General features: G+C 31.5%; 1 protein-coding gene across 5 annotated transcripts in view; it reads right to left on the bottom strand.

The window, feature by feature from the left end:
• Window positions 1-1,494: 1,494 nt before the first annotated feature.
• LOC107445331 (uncharacterized) overlaps window positions 1,495-19,066 on the bottom strand; it is a 76,850-nt gene continuing 59,278 nt past the window's right edge. For all 5 annotated transcript variants that reach the window (XM_043052240.3, XM_016059693.5, XM_087154752.1 and 2 more), the window contains 3 exons: window positions 9,462-9,560; window positions 1,952-2,040; window positions 1,495-1,830 (listed from right to left, as the gene is read on the bottom strand). In XM_043052240.3, coding sequence (XP_042908174.2) covers window positions 1,776-1,830; window positions 1,952-2,040; window positions 9,462-9,560 — 243 coding nt within the window. In that variant the 3' untranslated portion in view covers window positions 1,495-1,775. The remainder of the gene's footprint in view (window positions 1,831-1,951; window positions 2,041-9,461; window positions 9,561-19,066) is intronic.

Here is a 19,066-nt window from a genome sequence, read left to right on the forward strand (position 1 = left end):
CTCTTGGACTTATTAATAATTTTTCTTTTCACAAAATCTTTAAAGGTGACCATTATTTTTGTTTTTATGAACTGCCAGATGTAGAAAGAAGTGAGAGTCCTATAAACTAAGTAACGAATCACAGAATGTTATCGAGTTTTGTCTTAGAAATCATTAAAATATAATCAAGTAATATATAAAGTAAATAATTATCCAATGTTCAAAATTTGTTTCTTCATTTATCTGATGAAAGGAAAAAGAAATTAGGGCGTGAGTTATTATATTAATGAAATATTAGGTTTTAAATAGAAGTGTACCTGGTCCTAAAAACTTGATATAGTGATCAGATTTTTACTACTGGTTCGAGACTTTTACTTTTCTAATTAATTTGTGCAGATGTTATTTCAAATTAATAAATCAGGCACAAAAACATATTTTCTTTTAATAAACATGCCTTTTTTTTATGGATTTGGCCTCTCGAAATTACAGATTAACTGCAATCTGGAAAATATGGTCTCAATAGTTTTAGCAGGAGAGTTACTGAAAGTTTGGTTTCTTTTAATTATAACCCTTTTTGCATGTTTCCACATTTTTGGAAATTAAAACATTTTTGTGGGCAATTATGTAACTCGTTTAGTCAATGATAATTCTATGTAAAAAAATTTTACATTTATTTTAATAATGATCAAAAGCTTTTAAAATCATTAAGGTATATAAAATTTTATCTCGTTTTAAATGTTGACATACTACCCTGATATATAAACATGTGATTATGTTTTTGAAGTGTTAACTAAATTATAAAAATAATATCAACTGAATTTTGCCTTTCACTACTATTTTAAGTATTAAATAAAAATATTCCGATAAAACCGGAACTCTAGGCATCTAAGGAAAAGTATGCTTCTCTACACCATTAATTGAATGGTGATTAGAATAAATATATTTCTTAGCTATTAAGAATCCAACGTATCATTTTGGTTTCTTTCTTGAGAAAATTTTTATCTGCCATTCCAGTTATAACATATAAATGCTTTTTATTTCATACAAGACCAGTAAAAGAGACACTTAAACAATTAATCTGAAAGTATCTCTTTTTCTTTTTGATTTTATGCCATAGACACAAGACTATCATGAACAGACGCAAATAATAATGGTAACAATGCTTAGATAAAGTATTAGAGATTATAGAGGGTTAGGATTTTTTTTTTTATGACGATCTTCAGAAATGCGCAGGGAAATCATATTTTCATATGATATTGAGAATCCATGATTTTGAAATAAGACAAGAAAAAGATAAGAGTATTAATTTGTTTGGAAACTAAATTTCTTTTAAATAAATTAAGAAAAATATTGTCAAAAATTGTTTAATTAATTGAATGTAAGAAACTTTGTTTTATGTTACTTTTTTTGACATTGGGTGAATTTTAGAGAAATAAATTTTTTTCTTGATCTGACGCACAAACTGGGTTGAATTTAGAACATATTTTATAATTAAAGTACACAACAATAATAAAATGTTTTTCAAACATACATAATATTTTTATTTCAATGGATATTGCAAAATAACTTATTTTATGCATTTACAAAAATAGGTTTTCCTTAAAAGTATTTAAATACAATTTTCTGGAGATTTTATTGACGGATGCTTAGTTCCATTCGAGCTTCAACTGTTGACCTTTTGCTACATTTACGGTGTTCTGTAATCATTAACTCTAATATTTATTTGAAGTGGTTAAGGACAGTGATTTTAAACATGTATTAAGGACAGTAAATAGAGAACACCCTATTTGTAAGAATTATGAGGAAAAATGGAACGATGAAGGAATAGAATTTGTAGATCTTGCAGATGGGCTAGGAAATAAATAGAAAAAAAATTTTACCAACATTTATAGGTAAATAAAACACAAGTCTTAATAGGCGTAAAAATGTGTTTACAAAAAATTAATTTTAGAATGTACGCTTAAAATAGTACCTCGGCAGTGGAGGAGTTCGAAGAGTAGGAGTTCTTGGAGGGGGAGTAGATCGTGGTGTTGAACGTTTTCTGGACTTCAAAGTTGAATACTAAAATGGAGAATAACATTTACAGTGAACTCTCATTTATGCACTGGTGCAAGGGGCCAACAGAAAAAAGTGCCGAAGTGAAAAACTTCAAAATTCTAAAACACAACGTAAATTACAGTGACAATATGACTAAATTTGTTTCTAAAGATAAAATGTTAATATTTATACTGTTTTGGTATTTACTATAATTATACGAAGAAAAAATTTAACATACCTAAAGACAATTTATTTTCTTACAAAATAATCTTAATACATGTTTGTATTTGTTTTTGCTGACGTATTTCAAAAACAGTTTTTTCCAGTTCATATAAATGGGATAAGGGAGTTTTAAAAGCAAAATTAAATTGTAAATAGTCAATAATAGCGTCTAAAGCTCCTAATACTTCTGTGTGATTTGGAGGAACTTTATCATCCTCGTCAGTATCATCCATCACGTTCTCATCGTCCACAAGTTAGATATGAATGAACAGTTCTTCACAAAAAAATTGAGTTTTTTGAGAGGGGGTGAAACATCCATGATAAATTTCTAAGAAAAGTACTTGACGCCATAATATGCTGCTCAATAAGTTGTTCGATTACTACTGTCACCAAAAAGGACTACCTCCTTTTATTTACTCATGATGCCCATCTGACTGCAAGTAAGTGATAGCAGTCTCTTTCATATTCCAGGTGTCCTTTTTTTTCCCCTAGAAAACAGCATGAGAGTAAAACTATCCTCGGGACAAGAGGAATGGTCATTTTCTTAAAGATGAACGGGCTTTCATTGTTGTTGGTGTAACAGATAAGACACCCTATTCAAAATTCTAGAAAGAATGTCTTTCCAGAAACAGCAAAATGAGACGGCCATAGGAGGAAGAAAATTCAATAGGATCTAACTACATATTTCTTTTTATCTGTACCAAGGATTGTTTATTTGCTTCATTTTTAATTTAAAACCTTTTTTTAAAAGAAAAAATATTTAAAGGATAAAAAAATTAAAATGTTAGCCTTAAATTTCGACGCATAATTGAAAAATTTTTATTTATCGCGACGCATAAACGAAGGATGTTTATCATTATTTTCCTACCTAATGTTCTGGGACCTATAAAAATCGTTGTATAAATGAAAACGGTGCATAAAAGAGGTGGTGCATAAGTGAGAGTTCACTGTACATTTAAAATGACTTATTTCATATTGAAATAAAATATTCAATTTAAGTTATTAAATAAATAGATTCAGGAATCTATGGATCAGAAAGTTAATCTAAACCATATGCTGCTATTGCATGTAAACAATGTTTTTGAATGTGAAGAAAAGTTGCAATTACATATTAATTATACTTACCTTTACTTTTTGCAAAAGAAAAAAAATCACGAATATACAACAATTTGCTTTCAATGTTTTTTCTGAACTTGATCTCAGTTTGCACTATGTGAAGGATCATAAAAAACATTTTAGAAATTTACAACACTAGTATCAAAACTCTTGAGATTCTCCATAATTTCTCTTAATTAAAATAAGAATAAATTCTTACATAGGATACAAGTTCAATCGAAATTTTATCATAAACCAATTGTAGGATAATTTTCAATTTTTCAGATTAATTCTTTAAATAGATTTCTTCTTTTACTTAAACAGATTACTTCTTTAACTTAAATAGATATTTATATAAATAAATTACTACTACACTTTTATTTCAATTTGGATTTTTTTTAAATAGATCATTACTTCTTTACTTTTATTTGATTACATTTAAATATTTAAAAATTATGCTGATATAAAGAATTATGTATTTAAATCTAAAGATTACAAAATTGATTTCAGTTTTACTAAGAATTTAATTTTTTATTCAGATGCCAATTGGGCCTATTTAGATAACTCAACTAGAGATTATTTAATACAGATATAAAATTTTATTTCCAGTTTGCATTTAAACTAATAAAATGCATTTGCTAATACCAGAATGGAATTGGAATTTGTAGTTTTGTGAGAAAATATAATTATAAAACATAACTAAATAATTGGTAAAGTCAATAAATAATGATACAAAGGATATTAAAATCAAAACTGTAATGTCAGGAAGAATGGGTATGAAATTAAATTGATAATAAGGTAAAAGAAGTTGAAAAGTTTTGGAAATAAATAATGTACAGTGAGAAAAAAAAGGAATAACTTTTACTCTAATAATCCGATTCTCACAAACTAAGTTCAGACTTAATGGTTTGAAAGGATGAGCTCAAATATGCTAATTATTAATTAAGAAAAAGAATCAAACACAAAACATACTTTCTTTGAATAAATATACTTATTTTTTGGCATATCACATGTCTATCTACATTTACTCTTTCTTTATTTCAATTGGACATCAATCAATAATTTACATATACAGTCGAACTTCGATAACTCGAAGTCTCAGGGGATCCCCAAAAATATTCGACTTATCCGAAGTTCGAGTTATTGGAGTTACCCCCCGCCGCTCCTTTCCTCTAGCACTCAAGTGGCCTGTGCTATAAAATTTTAATAGCACATGGAAACAACAAGAGAATAATAGTGTCCAATGTTTTATTAAAACTCATAAAATCTGGCTTCACTACATAATATATACTACATAAATCTCATTTGAAAAAAGCAGTTAGTTTTGATTGTTTACATTTTTTAAAGTTGTTGGCATTCACAAAGTCACCTAATTTTTGAACACAGTTAAATAGGATGTTATCTGCACCTTCGGTGGTCTCCAGGTATTGTTGTAAGATGTGAACAACGTCATGTGCTTGCTTGCCTGTTGGAGGTGGGAGGCTATCAGATTCATCTTCGTTTTCCTCTCCTTCTGGTTCTCCACAAATTGAACTCACTATTGCTTCTTCAGACAAGGGTTCTGATGTTGTAATGTCATCGATGCACATGAAATCTCTTAACTGTTCCCAGTCCATATCACCCATGCCTTCAAAGAAATCCCAGTCGTCAGCTTCCACTTCATTGTCATCTACACTTGCACTGAAGAAACCACAGCTCTTAAAACAGTTCTAAATCACAGCTTGAGAAACATCACTCTCCCAGGAACGCAAAATCAGGCGTATGGCATCTAACACATTGATACATTGACTCCATTCTCCACATCCCCGATTGATTAGCGCACCAAGCGTTTTCAGGCATTTAATGATGCCTTGGTCTGCAGGCTGCACTTTTGAAATTGTATTTGCCGGCAGGAAGACCAATTTCGTGGACAAGTTTGCGATATCACCGTGAGCAGTACAGTTGTCTAGGAAGAGTAACACATTTCTGTTTTGGTTTAAAAACTTGGAATCTAGTTTCCGGATGTATGTCTCGAACAAGTACAAAGTCATCCAAGCTTTTGGATTGGAATGGTACTCCATGGGCAGGGATTTGACATTTTTTAAGCACCGAGGTTTCTTTGACTTTCCAATGACCATCAACAGAAGTTTTTCAGTCCATTGGCGTTTGCCCCCACCAGAATTGTCAACCGTTTCTTGCTGAGCTTGCCACCAGAGCACTTCTCACTACGAAACATCATTGTCTTGTTAGGCATGCATTTAAAAAAGAGTCCGGTTTAATCCAAGTTGAACACATCTTTTGGTGCATATGACTGCAGAAGATGTGGTAAACTCTTCCTCCAATTCTCGCATGTTTCATCTGAAACATCCTTTGCTTGTCCGTGTAGGGTGCGGAACACGATCCTGTTCCTTGCTTTGAATTTGTCTAGCCATCCTATACTGGCATTGAATCCCGTGACGATCAGCAGGCGAGCGATGTCCATTGCTTTTTCCTTTAACAACACTCCGCTAAGGAGAATGTTCCTGCTTCGGTGAGTTTCGTACCATTTCAGAAGTGCTGCTTCTGCGTCTGGAAATGCTCACGTCTTTGCATGTTTACTGGAAGAGTCGGCTCCCGATTCAAAGCGGCTCAAAATCTTTTGTTTATCCTTTAAAATCGTAGATAAAGTGTTTGGAGGAATGCCATATTTAGCAGCCACATCTTTCTTTTTTAACTGAGGATTTTTTTCAATTTTCGAAATAAGTTTTACTTTTTGATCTAAAGTAAGCTTGATCAATTCACGCTTAGACATTCTGGCAGAAAAATGCTGATTTAATCAACAAGAAAAATCCCAAGAAAGCAACTGCAGCGTCTTGGACTTAAATAGAGGTCACCGTACAGCTGGGAATCCTTATCACGAATGAGCACATGTGTTCTGAGAGGACCCAACCCTATTTTCCCCTTACAAAACAAGTGCTCTTCCTCCCGCCCCCAATAGAGTGACCACCTTGAAGTCATACTTCTGGAACACTCCAGAATCCCTTTCCCACCACAATCCCTTATCTGTTTAACCTTAAGGGCAATGGAGGAAAGGAGAGTGAAGGGCATTCCAAGAATGTTTGACGCACAAAAGACAAATGTGTACTGGTTTTCGAAGTTGCAAACTAAATTGCGCGTTTTTATTTTATCTTGCACTAAATCTGGAAAAATCTATCACAGAAAACTTTGATTTAAAAGATGTTCTCTTCGAGTTATCGAGACAGTTTTTAAAAGAAAAGTAAAGGAATGATTTGGGACTTGATTTAAAGTTCGAGTTAGAGGATTATTCAACTTATAAGAAGTCGAGTTATCGAAGTTCGACTGTATCTCTTTCTTACTCTGAGTATTAGACCTTTATCAATGAAATTGAGATTAAATTAAATTGCAGCCTTTTGGACATATATACTGACATTCTCACAAAAAGGAAGAATTTCTACTACCTGTTATTTACATTGAAAATTAAAGTTCTTAAAATTTATGTAAATTAGTAATAAATATTAATGAAACTCATAGAATACATAAGAATTATAAATTTGGTACAAAGTTGTTCGAAACTTTTCCATTCATAGTGATTAGTCCGATCTGTAGACAGTCATTTCGGACATATTTCCCTTCTATATCATTAATAAAGAGTGTTAAATAATCTTAATAAATAACACCTTTGGTTAAGAATGCATTGCAAATGCTAGACTCAAAACAAAAATCTCTATTAAAAACTTAAATGTACTCGTAGTTTGAAATTAAATACCTGTACCCTGAGTGATCTGCCATGTCTGAGGATACAAACAAAAAATTGTACATCTCTTCTTAAAGAGCAATTCTGTTAAGATTTATAAAGAAAAGTGTATATTTGGTGCTTCAATATATTTATTTGAAAATGTTGGCATTTTTTTTGTCATGTGCTCATGCCACGTCTGTAGACATAATAGAATTCATATCATTAGGTAATTTTTTAAAATAAAATTATGTATCTAAAATTTCAAGTTTTAAAGATTTGTTTTAGAATTTAGTTTTTAATACATCAGCTTCTAAAGTAAAAATAAATCATGTTTTTATGACATCTGTGGATATGATTGATCCACATATGTAGCACTATCTTCATTTTCTGACTAGTTAGAGCGAGCACCCAAATTTTACTTGGAACTCAGTGGTGAATGACAACACAAGTTTTAATCATTTCTTAATTGCTCCATTGTAACATTTAACATTGTAACATAACATTTTATTGCCAAATAGAATTTATCATCAATAAAACCATTTTTCAAAGGGATTAAATCTAAACCAGAACTCTGTGCCTGCTGAAAATGCATGTCTTGATCATTTTTGACCACAAATGTAATTTTTCTCCAAGTAGAATTAATCATCAACTAAAATTTCTACCATTTTCCAACTGGCTAGTGTGCCCAAATTTTCACTGAAGATTTGCATCTGATGACAATACTACAAATTACGATTGTTTCTTAAATGTTACAAGAGAAATTTACCATCAATTAATTATTAATCGACACTTTAACCACTTTTCAACGTAAACAGACACAAACTAGAAAGGAAAATATAATTCAATTTTAGTCTAATCTAAAACAAAAAATTTAAGGTACTCAACTAATTTGCATATATGACCATTGCACCATTACATTGTCATTCTTTAAGCTTGGGCCTCTCTTAAAAATAAGTATAAATTTAGTTAAAGATTTTATTTAGTGGTGAAATTTTGCTTTTCTAATAATAACCCACATATAAAATTTTTTTATATGTATTTGAAACATTCCTTGCCAATAATATCAGACTAAAACAACTGATTCTTTTTTAAAAAAAATCAAGCAATTTTAATCATCTCAACCTTGCCTAAAATAGTCAAAAGTGGTGTGAAATGCATGCTTGTTTAACGTCTTGTCATCTAATATTTCATTTGTAAAAAACTACAGCTCCATGTAGAAACGGTTTAAATATGAGGAAAGAAAAGCTAAAGGTAGTTATATTGTACAAAATAAAATAAAAAACTAATTCAAAACAAAATTGCAACAGTGTTACAGTCTTAACCCCTTAACGATTGGTTAATTTTCAAGAAAACTGTCATAAAAGTGCCGATTTTTTTATTGGTGCTATTTGATTAGTGCTAACATCTAGTTTAAAACAAACTAACTATCTACAATTACCTTAAAAATATCCTGGTACTGTCTTCTGGTGTGTAAAATGAGAAATAAAATTTTTACGGGCTAAAGAAATTAGTTTTATTCTTATTGGAGCGTAACTACTGAACACTCCAGTCTGGAAATTTCACGGGAGCGAGAAATAGAGGGCGAAACCTCATCCTGTCATTTTCACGGGAGCGAGAAGGAAGGGGTTAATAATATAAAAACTTAATTTGCTTCAAAAATAATAGTGAAAAAAGTAGCAGTATTTCTCATGTTAAAAATTCATCCATTCTCCAGACTAGACACACTTTGCAAGTCTTGAGAATGTGCTCCTATTTTCGAGTACTCAAAACTTGTCAACTTTATCCAGTTCTATAACTTTTTAAGCAAATGAAGATTTTACATTATAAAGTATATCTTTCCGCTTTAATTTTTTTGGACTATTTATTTAAGTGTTATGGGACTGCCTCATACAAAAACAAACTTAGAAGAAATGGATAAAACAAAAACAAAAAACAGCTCCAGCATGCCATAAATACCTATGGATAGAAAATATCAGAGAGATAAAGTTGTATGATTTTTTAACAGCTAGAGATATTTAGCACCTTATGATGCTAAATATACTGACATTGATAAAATTATGATAATTCTACAAAAATTACAACTGATGTGGAAATCGGTCTAAACTTTCTGCTGGACTCCTGCCTAACTGTTTGGTAATATTTTTCAGACTGCTATTCTCCTATATTTTGATGGTAAATGTTATTAAAACTCATAAAAATAAAGTTTTTTTTTTATTGTGAAAAAGTGTGTTTTTCTGTGCAATTTCATAAATTTCTCAATAGCACATTTGACTAATTAATTAGCACATTTGAGTCCACTCTTTTAGATTGACCCTTAGTTTGTAGAACAACAGGATTATTTGAACAGTTTTTCAAGGTGATATCTTTTTTGTAATTTTTTTTCACATGGTATAAAAAAAGGATTCAAACTTACTGGTGAACTTCCTCTAGAAAAATTCATACTTGTATATATCAGCAAACCAATATCTTTATGAGCAGCTTCCATTGCAACAGTCAATGCATTGCAATCATCCTATTAAAAAAGAGCTTTATAAATGGGAATAAATAAAAACAAAAACCAAGATTTGAACTGAAAAAAATTTAAAGCCGCTTAATTTTAAAAAGGGCTTCAGAACCTCTGTCTCTTCTCTCTCTACAATATATATATATACATGTATGTATTGCAGTTTGAGTTTCACAATAGAGAACTTTCCTCAGTATTGAAACACAGGGAGATTCAGGGGAAAATTAATAAATTACGGCAAGGATAAAAAAAAAAGTCTGATAAGGAGAACAAGTATGAAAAAGAAAATCAAATAAAGGAAGGTATTTAAGAAATAGGTGTGGTGAGTAAGAATCTCAGGTGTTGCAAATTTAAAGGAGAATAGATTTCTAAGCATTTGGAAAGAATGTCTTTTTCAGCATGTTTATCAACCTCTTTTTGTGACTGCTGTATTTAAAGGAAAAATAACAGAAAAAGCATGTCATGGTTCAATCAAAAAAATTCCGCTATCAGAGAATTTTTATTAGTAGGTAACAGATGCTTTACCATCCGCGAACTCCCTAGGTGGTGTTGGGGGAGGTAACATGGTTACGTATTATAGAAAACATTAGGTAACTGGATCATCCAGTGAAAATGATGAAGTGCTAATTGAAAAGAATTCTACTATAGAAAAAACTTTTGTATCATTTTCTAATTCTTGGTAGAGATGTGAAGTCATGCTGAGAATTTTAGTTATATGTCTATGTGTATATTTTTCAAGTAATATAAAATTTTTAAACAAGCTTGTGTGACAGTATATTTTAAATAATTTCTGTAAATACAAAACTCTGTTCATTCTGTTCCGTTCATTTCATATATTCTTGCAAAAATTAAATTTTTTTTAATTACGAATTTTCATTTTTAATTTACTTCAAATAAATACCTCTATCTCATTTATATTTCATTTACTTCAATCTTAATACAACAGGAATTTCGTAATTAAAATATGTTTTTCAGTTTTTCTGTAGCATCTGAAGGGACAAAAAGTACATTTGGGAGGTGTCCTTCTATTGAAAGGTATTAATATAAATACATGCACATATATATGTGTATACACAAACATATGTATGTATATACCCAAACCTATGTATCTATATAAACAAATATATATATATATATATATTGCACTCTTTTATGCGGATATAATCGTGTGAGCAGAAGAAAAGATTACATCTTTTTTTTCCGGTTTTTTTAAATAAAATTTCATCCTTCTTTTTTTTTTTTAAACTGTTGTTTGTTATTTTTTTACTTATTATTTATTACCCCCCTTTTCATATGTCTATAATTTTTCTTTGTTTTATCTTCATTTTGAACTTATATATATATATATATATATATAACAGTAAGTTTATTTTAATATAAACTATTTTATGCTTTAATGTTTATTCTCTTAATTATGTACACTGTTATTTAATTGTTAATTTTAGCACTGTTTACATAAATAGTTTCTAAATATTGTGTTATGTACCACTCAGAGAGTTAAACGTTTTCAGGTTTCACAACTGGCAATTCCAAAGCAGCTGAAGTTGAGGAAGAGGGTAAACGGAAAGTTGATAAGATAAAATACATTTACACATGTAAAAAAAGAATATATATGTGTAGAAAATATTAAATATAACTTTAAAAAATAATTTGTTAAAATTGATTGGAAAAAATGAAAAATCATTTCTATATAACACACATGAAATATTTTAAGTTTTTGTTTGTAATACTATTTTTTTATGTAAATAAATAAACTTAACTTTAGCAAATAAAGTTAAAAATGTGGGTACAGGAAAGTTGAAGTGGGTACAAAATGTAAAAGTACTTTTGCTTTCATTGCTTTCCTGACAGAGTTTGGTTTAGGTTCTTTGCTGCTGGACATTGACAGGTGAGATATGTGTATTTTTTAAAATAAAATGAAGAAAGTATAGTTAAAACCATATTTATTTTGTATTATTTTAAAGAAGCATTTTAATTTACGCTCATAATTTTCAGGTTTTAACAGTTTTTCCATATTTTCTAAATATAAAAAATACACAGTTGCGAAAAAATTAATTTAAGCAATAAATTTTTAGTCTTGAAAAAAAAGCAATTATTTTATTTTTCACCCATCTAGTTACAGAACCACTGGAAAGCTGCACAGATTTTAGAGCTCAAAAATTTATATATATATATATTGTTGGAAGTATATCATTTGCTCGGTTGGGGGGAGGAGGAAGTAAGAGTATATTAATTTAGCATATTAATAATTTATTTACAAACAATATTTACAGACATCAGTAATTGCATCATTTTTCACATCAGGCTCATTTTGCGCGCACCTACACTCTCTCTACACATAATTGCTACTGCCATCTAGTGGCAAATCATTAATTTTTTTTTAAACTTTAATAAATTTAAAGCTTAGTGTTAACATTCGGCCAAACAAGTGGAAGGAGGAACCTTAATGGACATGCTTGAATTTTTTCACCGCGTTCGCTTGTGCAAGTCGCTGGCTGGTGGTTGCCAAGTAAGGTGCTGTTCGTAGTGTTCGTCGGATTTAGTTTTCTCGCAAGATGACTGAACGAATTGGGCAAAGATACTGCATCAAATTCTGTCAAAAGCTTGATGATTTTCAAAGCCAAACAATTCGTAAGATTCAGCAGGTGTTTGGAGAAGAAGCGATGGGTGTAACACAATTTAAGGAGTGGTTCAACCGATTCAAGGATGACCTCACATCAGCGGAAAATGAGCAGCGTTGTGGCCGGCCCCAAACTGTTCGGAGTGCAGCTAATATGTTGAGAGGTTGCGAAATTTGGTGATGGCAGATCGTCTTTTGACAGAGCTGCGGGTGATTGCAGAAGAGGTTGGAGTGAGTAAAGATTCAGCACATGCAACTTGTGTGAAGATTTGAACATGAACAGAGTGGCTGCGAAATTCATACCCAAGTTGTTGTCGTCGGAACAAAAAGACCTCCGTTTTGACGTTGCACAGGACCTTCTGGACACCGCTAACACTGATCCTGGGTTTATAGACACCGTGATAACTGGATATGAGTCATGGGTGTACGGGTACGACCCAGAAATAAAAAGACAGTCTGTGACGCAGTTCGGAGCAAAAGACCAGACATGTGGATGACGAACAACTGGCACTTGCATCATGACAACGCTGCACATTTATCCCAATTGATCCACACTTTCTTAACCAAACATGGAATTACAGCCGTTCGCCAACCTCTCTACTCTCCATACCAGGCTCCTTGCGACTTCTGGTTGTTTCCAAAATTGAAGACGCCACTGAAAGGATAACGTTTTGAGAGTAGAGAAGAGATAATGCGGAACGCGATGACGGAGCTGAACACCATTCTAAAAGAAGACTTCCAGAGGTGTCTCCAGCAGTGAAACGATCAGTGGGCTAAGTGTGTGCAGGCACAAATGGCCTACTTTGAAGGAATTAGGGTCCTAACTCCGTCAGGTATTCGAAATATTTTTTTCTGGCCAAAGGTCGGATACTTTTTAGACAGGCCTCGTACACTACATTTCAAGGAAAATACTGTAAAAAGTTGAGATTGGTTTTGATTTATAGTTCAATTTAATATAATAAAAGTTCAGTTAAATGAAGTTCAAAATTCTTGTTCAGTGTCACTGGAATCTCTAGAGTCTGGATGAATTCTCTAAGGTTTTGATTGACTCACAAGGGCGGTAGTTGTGAAAAAGTGTCCCTTTTCCTTTTCTTGTAACTGAGTTACTCTGTAGGTGTCACCTGGTAATACTTGTGTTATTATCAATGGCCCCCTGTATTTTGGCTGAGTTTTCAAAGGTTGACCTGCTGCTTGAGGTGTTTTCCTCATGACCACTATTTCACCTTTAACATAGTTGATTGTTTTACACCTTTTTTTGTCATAATATAATTTCATATTTTTCTTTTTTTCTTCTATTATCTGAATCGCTTCCTTACGCACTTCTTCAGGATCATTATATTCTTTAGCTTCATCATCTGCCAATTTACTTATAAGTCCATCATAAAATCTGGGTGAGTAACCATGTAGCATTTGAAATGGAGTTTTGTTGGTTGTTTTATTAACTGCATAATTTAAATTACGTTCGTCCTCTTTAACTTTCAAGTCCCAATCTTTGTGTTTTGGATCTTCCATACTTGTATAAATCGTAGATAGTAATGTTCTGTGACTTCGTTCAACCATACCATTCCCTTGAGGATGCTTTGTAGAGTTCAGAGTATGATTAATTCCATTCGTGACACAAAACTCTTAAAATTGATGCGAAGTAAAGCATGACCCTCGATCAGTTATCAACCTATCAGGTAATCCAAATTCGTTGATGGAATTCTGTAAAGCTTTCAGCACATTTTGAGTTGAAGTACTTCTCACTGGTGTAAATCTGACAAATCTGGTTAGATTATCTATTATTACGAGTAGTTCTTGATTTCCTCTACAAGTGTTAACAAAAGGTCCTAAATGATCAACGTGAATGATAGAGAATGGACGTTTCCCTGGTGCAATCGGGTTCAATAATCCCTGTTGTTTTCCTCCTGGTACTTTATTCAGCAAACACTCAAAACACATCGAAATATGTCTTCTTACGTAACGCTTCATTGAGGCAAACCAATATAATTCTTTTATTTTACTAACAGTTCGATCAACTGAAAAATGTCCCATGAGATTGTGGAATCTGACTACTATACTTTTCTTCATTGCCTTAGATATTACATATAATAAAATTTCTTTATCCTTAACCTTGTGTTTTCTATAAACCTTATTCTGCTTGAAAACATATCCTTCAATCATTCTTTTTTCAGCTTCTGATCTATCATCATCATTTTTCTTGAATATCTCTATTAATTTATGTAGTTCACTGTCTGAATTTTGCATCATCAAAACTTGTTTGTCTGTTGTCAAGGTAACACAAACTTTAAATTTTCTCTCAATAAAAGTGTTCAAAGTGTCTTCTGGCTCTTCAACAGCTGCTCTACTTAGCGCATCCACATGCTTCATTCGTTCACCTGATCTGTGTCGGATCTCAAAATCATATTCTTGCATTAGGCTAAATCATCTTGCCATTTGAGGATTTGGTGACTTTTTAGCGTTTAAATACACTATTGCTTGACAGTCTGTAATAATTGTAAACTTTATTTCTATCAGAAACTGTCTTAATATATCTAATGTCCACACAATTGACATCAACTCTAATTTACTTGAATGGTATTTTTGTTCAGTTTCCGTAGTTTTCTTGCTAACACAATAAACCATTCTCCAATTCTTTTTACTGTCTCATTGAAACAATATTTCGACCAATCCACTAGAACCTGCATCACAATGTACCTCAGTTTCACTTTGTGGATCATAATGAGTTAGAATAGGCGCTTTAATAAGATTACTTTTTAGTTCTTCGAAGGTCTCGCTTTGCTCTTTTGTCCAAACAAACTTTGCATCCGTTTTTGTAAGTTCAGATAATGGTGCCGCTTTGAGAGAATACTTTGGAACAAATCTTCTAAAGAAACTGGTAAGTCCTAAAAATCTTTGAATGTCATGCATATTTTTTGGAACTGGAAATTTTTCAATAGCTGCTACTTTACGTGGTCCAGGTTTCAAACCATCTCTACTAAGTATAAAACCAAGAAATTCCGTCTGTAACTTTCCAAATTCACATTTTGGTAGTTTTAAAGTCAAATTGGCTCTTCTTAAGCACTCAAATACTTCAGTAAGTTTCTGTATCATTTCGGCCCATGTTTTAGCTGGAATCAAGATATCATCTAAATAACAGAGTACTTTTTTGCTGAACAATGGACCCAAAACAAGATTCATTAGCTTTTGGAACTCTGCTGGGGCATTTGCCAATCCGAAAATCAGTCGCTCAAATTGACCAGTATCGTCTGGAGTTATGAAAGCCGTTTCAATTTTGCTTCTTCTGTTAATGGCAACTGTAGATATCCACTTGCTAAATCTAAAGTCATGTAAAACTGGCTTCCTCTAAGACATTCTAAAATGTCATCAATTTTGGGTAAAGGAAATTTATCCTTAACAGTTTGAGAGTTCAATTTCCTAAAATCTATTACTAATCGTTGTTCTCCTGTTTTTTTCTTAACTAATAATACAGGACTGGAATATAGAGATCTTGTGTCTGACACTATTCCATACTTCTTTTGTTTTCTTTCTTCGGAATTGGTTTCTGAAAAATTGGCTTACTACTCTCTATTTCTTTAATGTCCATTTTGCAGAAATTCGTGCAGCCTAACTCACTTATGTTTAAAGCAAAACAGTCACGATATTTATTTAATAAACTTAAAAGTTCAAATCTTTTAATACTTTCTAAGGATTCCTCAAAATTAATGTCTTTCATTAAAATAGGAGACTTCTCATTGTTAATTGTATTTACTTCCACTTTTTGACTATCAGTTTCCACTTTATTAGACAGCATTAAACTTTCTTCACTTACCTCCATTCCCCTGCCTAAGCACTGATCTTTCCTAATTTTTAAGTTAAATTCTTTCTCATTTACTACTGGTACAATCGTTTCACCTCAAGAATTGAATCAAAATTCTGGCCTATACTTTCTACTAAAATTGTCCCATTAACAATCGAGTTTCCGCTTTCGTCGACTTTTGCCCTAATTAAATTAATTTATTTACTTTCGATATCTGCTTCATTTATTGTTTTCAATTTAATCACATTTTTATTCATATCACTACTTCAATTTAAAAAAAAACGTCATTATTTGCGTATCCAAATTTTAAATTACCTCCAATACGCGCAAAAGCAATGTAAGGTAAGTCTAGCCATGTTCTTCCTAAAATTAAATCACACGGTTGTGAATCATCCTTAACAATTAATAAAGTAATAAATTTCCCTACTACGTCATCCACTCAAATATTTACTACAGCTTTATCTATAGCTTTCGTAACTGGATTATTTTGATTACCAAAACCAACTAAATCACTGTCATCTGGTTGCAAGTCCAGATTCATTTTTAAAGCTATACTTTCTTTCAAAAGACAGCTGCTACTTCCTGTATCAATTAAAGCCGTCATTTTATTACCATAAATATAAGCATCTTTATAGAAGTATAATATAATATAAGCATCTAAGTATAATATAATATAAGCATCTAAGTATAATATAATATAAGCATCCATAAATATAAGCATCTTTATAGATATTTTAACATCCTATGTTAATAATTCGTCAGCGTCAATGATGCGCTTGAATCCGAGTTGTTTTGACTAACGGATAAATTATTCCCTTCTCGCTTTTGTTCGGTTTCAAATTTACACGTTTGAAGAGAATGACCTTGCTTTTTACATTTCTTACAATAAGCAATAGTTTTAGGCGCCGGGCAATCACGAGATATATGGCCATAATCATTACAGTTGAAACATTTATATTCCCCTTTTTCATTTCAAATATCCGAGCTTACACACTTTTTTCGATTTATACTTTTGTTTTCACTAAACGGAATTGATTTCTCTTCCGCCTGAAATTTATCACCACGAGAATAAAAATTTGATGAGTTTCTTAATTTATAACTGTTAATAGATAGCACATTATCATAATTATCTAATTTATCTGCTAATTGATCTGGTTTATTAAATTTAGGCCATTTGTCTACAAAATGTTCCCGCTTTGTTGAATTTACTTGTTTTTAAATTGTTCAGTAATAATTAAATTCTTTAAACTATTAAAGTCTGATATTTCGAGTCCTGTTATCCATTCTTCAAAATAGTTTTGTAATTCGAATGAATAATCCTTCCATGTACTTTCGGGATTTTTAACATGATTTAAAAATTTAAATCCGAACTTATCAGAGCTTTACTTATATCTCTTAAGCAATAATGATATTGGAAGTATACCATTTGTTCAAGTATCGCGTAGCTCGGTTGGGGGGAGGAGGAAGCAAGAGTTTGATTATTTTAGCATATTAATAATTTATTTGCATTATCTTCGTTTTCACGGGCGATTAGTTGCGTAATTTCATAAGGGAGTAATCCCAATAATTGTGATACCCAATACTCTTCCCTTAAACCAATACGTCGTGCTGCCGTTCAAATAAAACTAAATAAAAATTTATATTTCTATCTTTGATCTTATATTCATGCATTAACTTTCTAAAATCTGTGTGTGCGTTTTTACTTTTCTCGTTACTACTTAAATCCGAAATGTTTACGTTTTGAGCCCTACTTTCTATGCGTAGACGTTCAAGATCATACTCGCGGTCTGCCAATGTTTTGGCTGACATTTCTGATGCTACTCTATCTTCCGAAATTCTACTTAGTAAGCTCTTACTAAATTCTTCATCATATGATTCCGATTCAGTTATAATATGTTTTAAATCAATTATTTCAGCATCTTCTGGTACCGAAAGACCTAACTCTGATGCTAATTCTATTAAATCTACTTTTTTTGCCTTCCCCCAAAAGGCCATACTTTATAATTTATGATACTTAAATACTTAACAGATAGAAATACTTTATCAATAACGCAATTTTAGTACTTTCAACCAAAGCGAAAACAAAATTACTTCAATTTAATTACTTTGTTGAAAACGAAATTAAGAAAATACTTTATACTTATAATTCTCAAAATCGTTTACTACTTAACAATACGTTTTTTTATACGTTACTATACATTTGAATACTTAAAACGAAATAATTAAAAAATCGCCGACCTGACAGCGTTGCGGATAGTTCCCGTTCTGAATTGTTGTAATCCTACTTCTGAATTTGTTGGAAGTATACCACTTGTTCAGGTATCGAGTAGCTCGGTTGGGGGAAGGAGGAAGTAAGAGTTTGATTACTTTAGCATATTAATAATTTATTTACAAACAATATTTACAGACATCAGTAATTGCACCATTCTTCACATCAGGCTCATTTTGCGCGTACCTACACTCTCTCTACACATAATTGCTACTGCCATCTAGTTTCCAATAATTTTCTTTTTAAACTTTAATAAAATAAAAGCTTAGTGTTAACAATATATACACACACACACACACACACACACACACATATATATATATATATATATATATATATATATATATATATATATATATATATATATATATATATATATATGTGTGTGTGTGTGTGTGTGTGTGTGTGTGTGTGTGTGTGTGCGTGTGTGTAATACAAAAAGTAAATACTTTTGTATTATTAAAAGAATTAAATCTCTTTAGTTTTCATAAAATGTCTTTGTTAAAGAATAAACGTAGAGAGATTCTATTTTGGGAATTCAAGGCTGAAAACATACCATTGAAATATAAATAGATTTATATTTCAAAGGAAGAGTTATTTTTAGAATCGTTCCCTTTTTCAATTCCATTTAAGGAAGCAGAAATGATTTTCCTTAATGCGTAAGGTTACAAGGAATGTACGAAGTGTGCTTTTTTACCTCAAATCTGTGTTGGTATAAAACGTAAGAACGCATAGTTTTGCGTGTACTTTTCATCATTATGTGATCCTGATAAGCTGTTCCGGAATTGTCAGAAGTCTTGTCCATTCCCCTCCCGTAGGGAGTGTGG

Source organism: Parasteatoda tepidariorum, chromosome 11 (assembly GCF_982258835.1).
Source record: "Parasteatoda tepidariorum strain Cologne lab strain chromosome 11, Ptep-v5.0, whole genome shotgun sequence".
Taxonomy (NCBI): domain Eukaryota; kingdom Metazoa; phylum Arthropoda; class Arachnida; order Araneae; family Theridiidae; genus Parasteatoda; species Parasteatoda tepidariorum.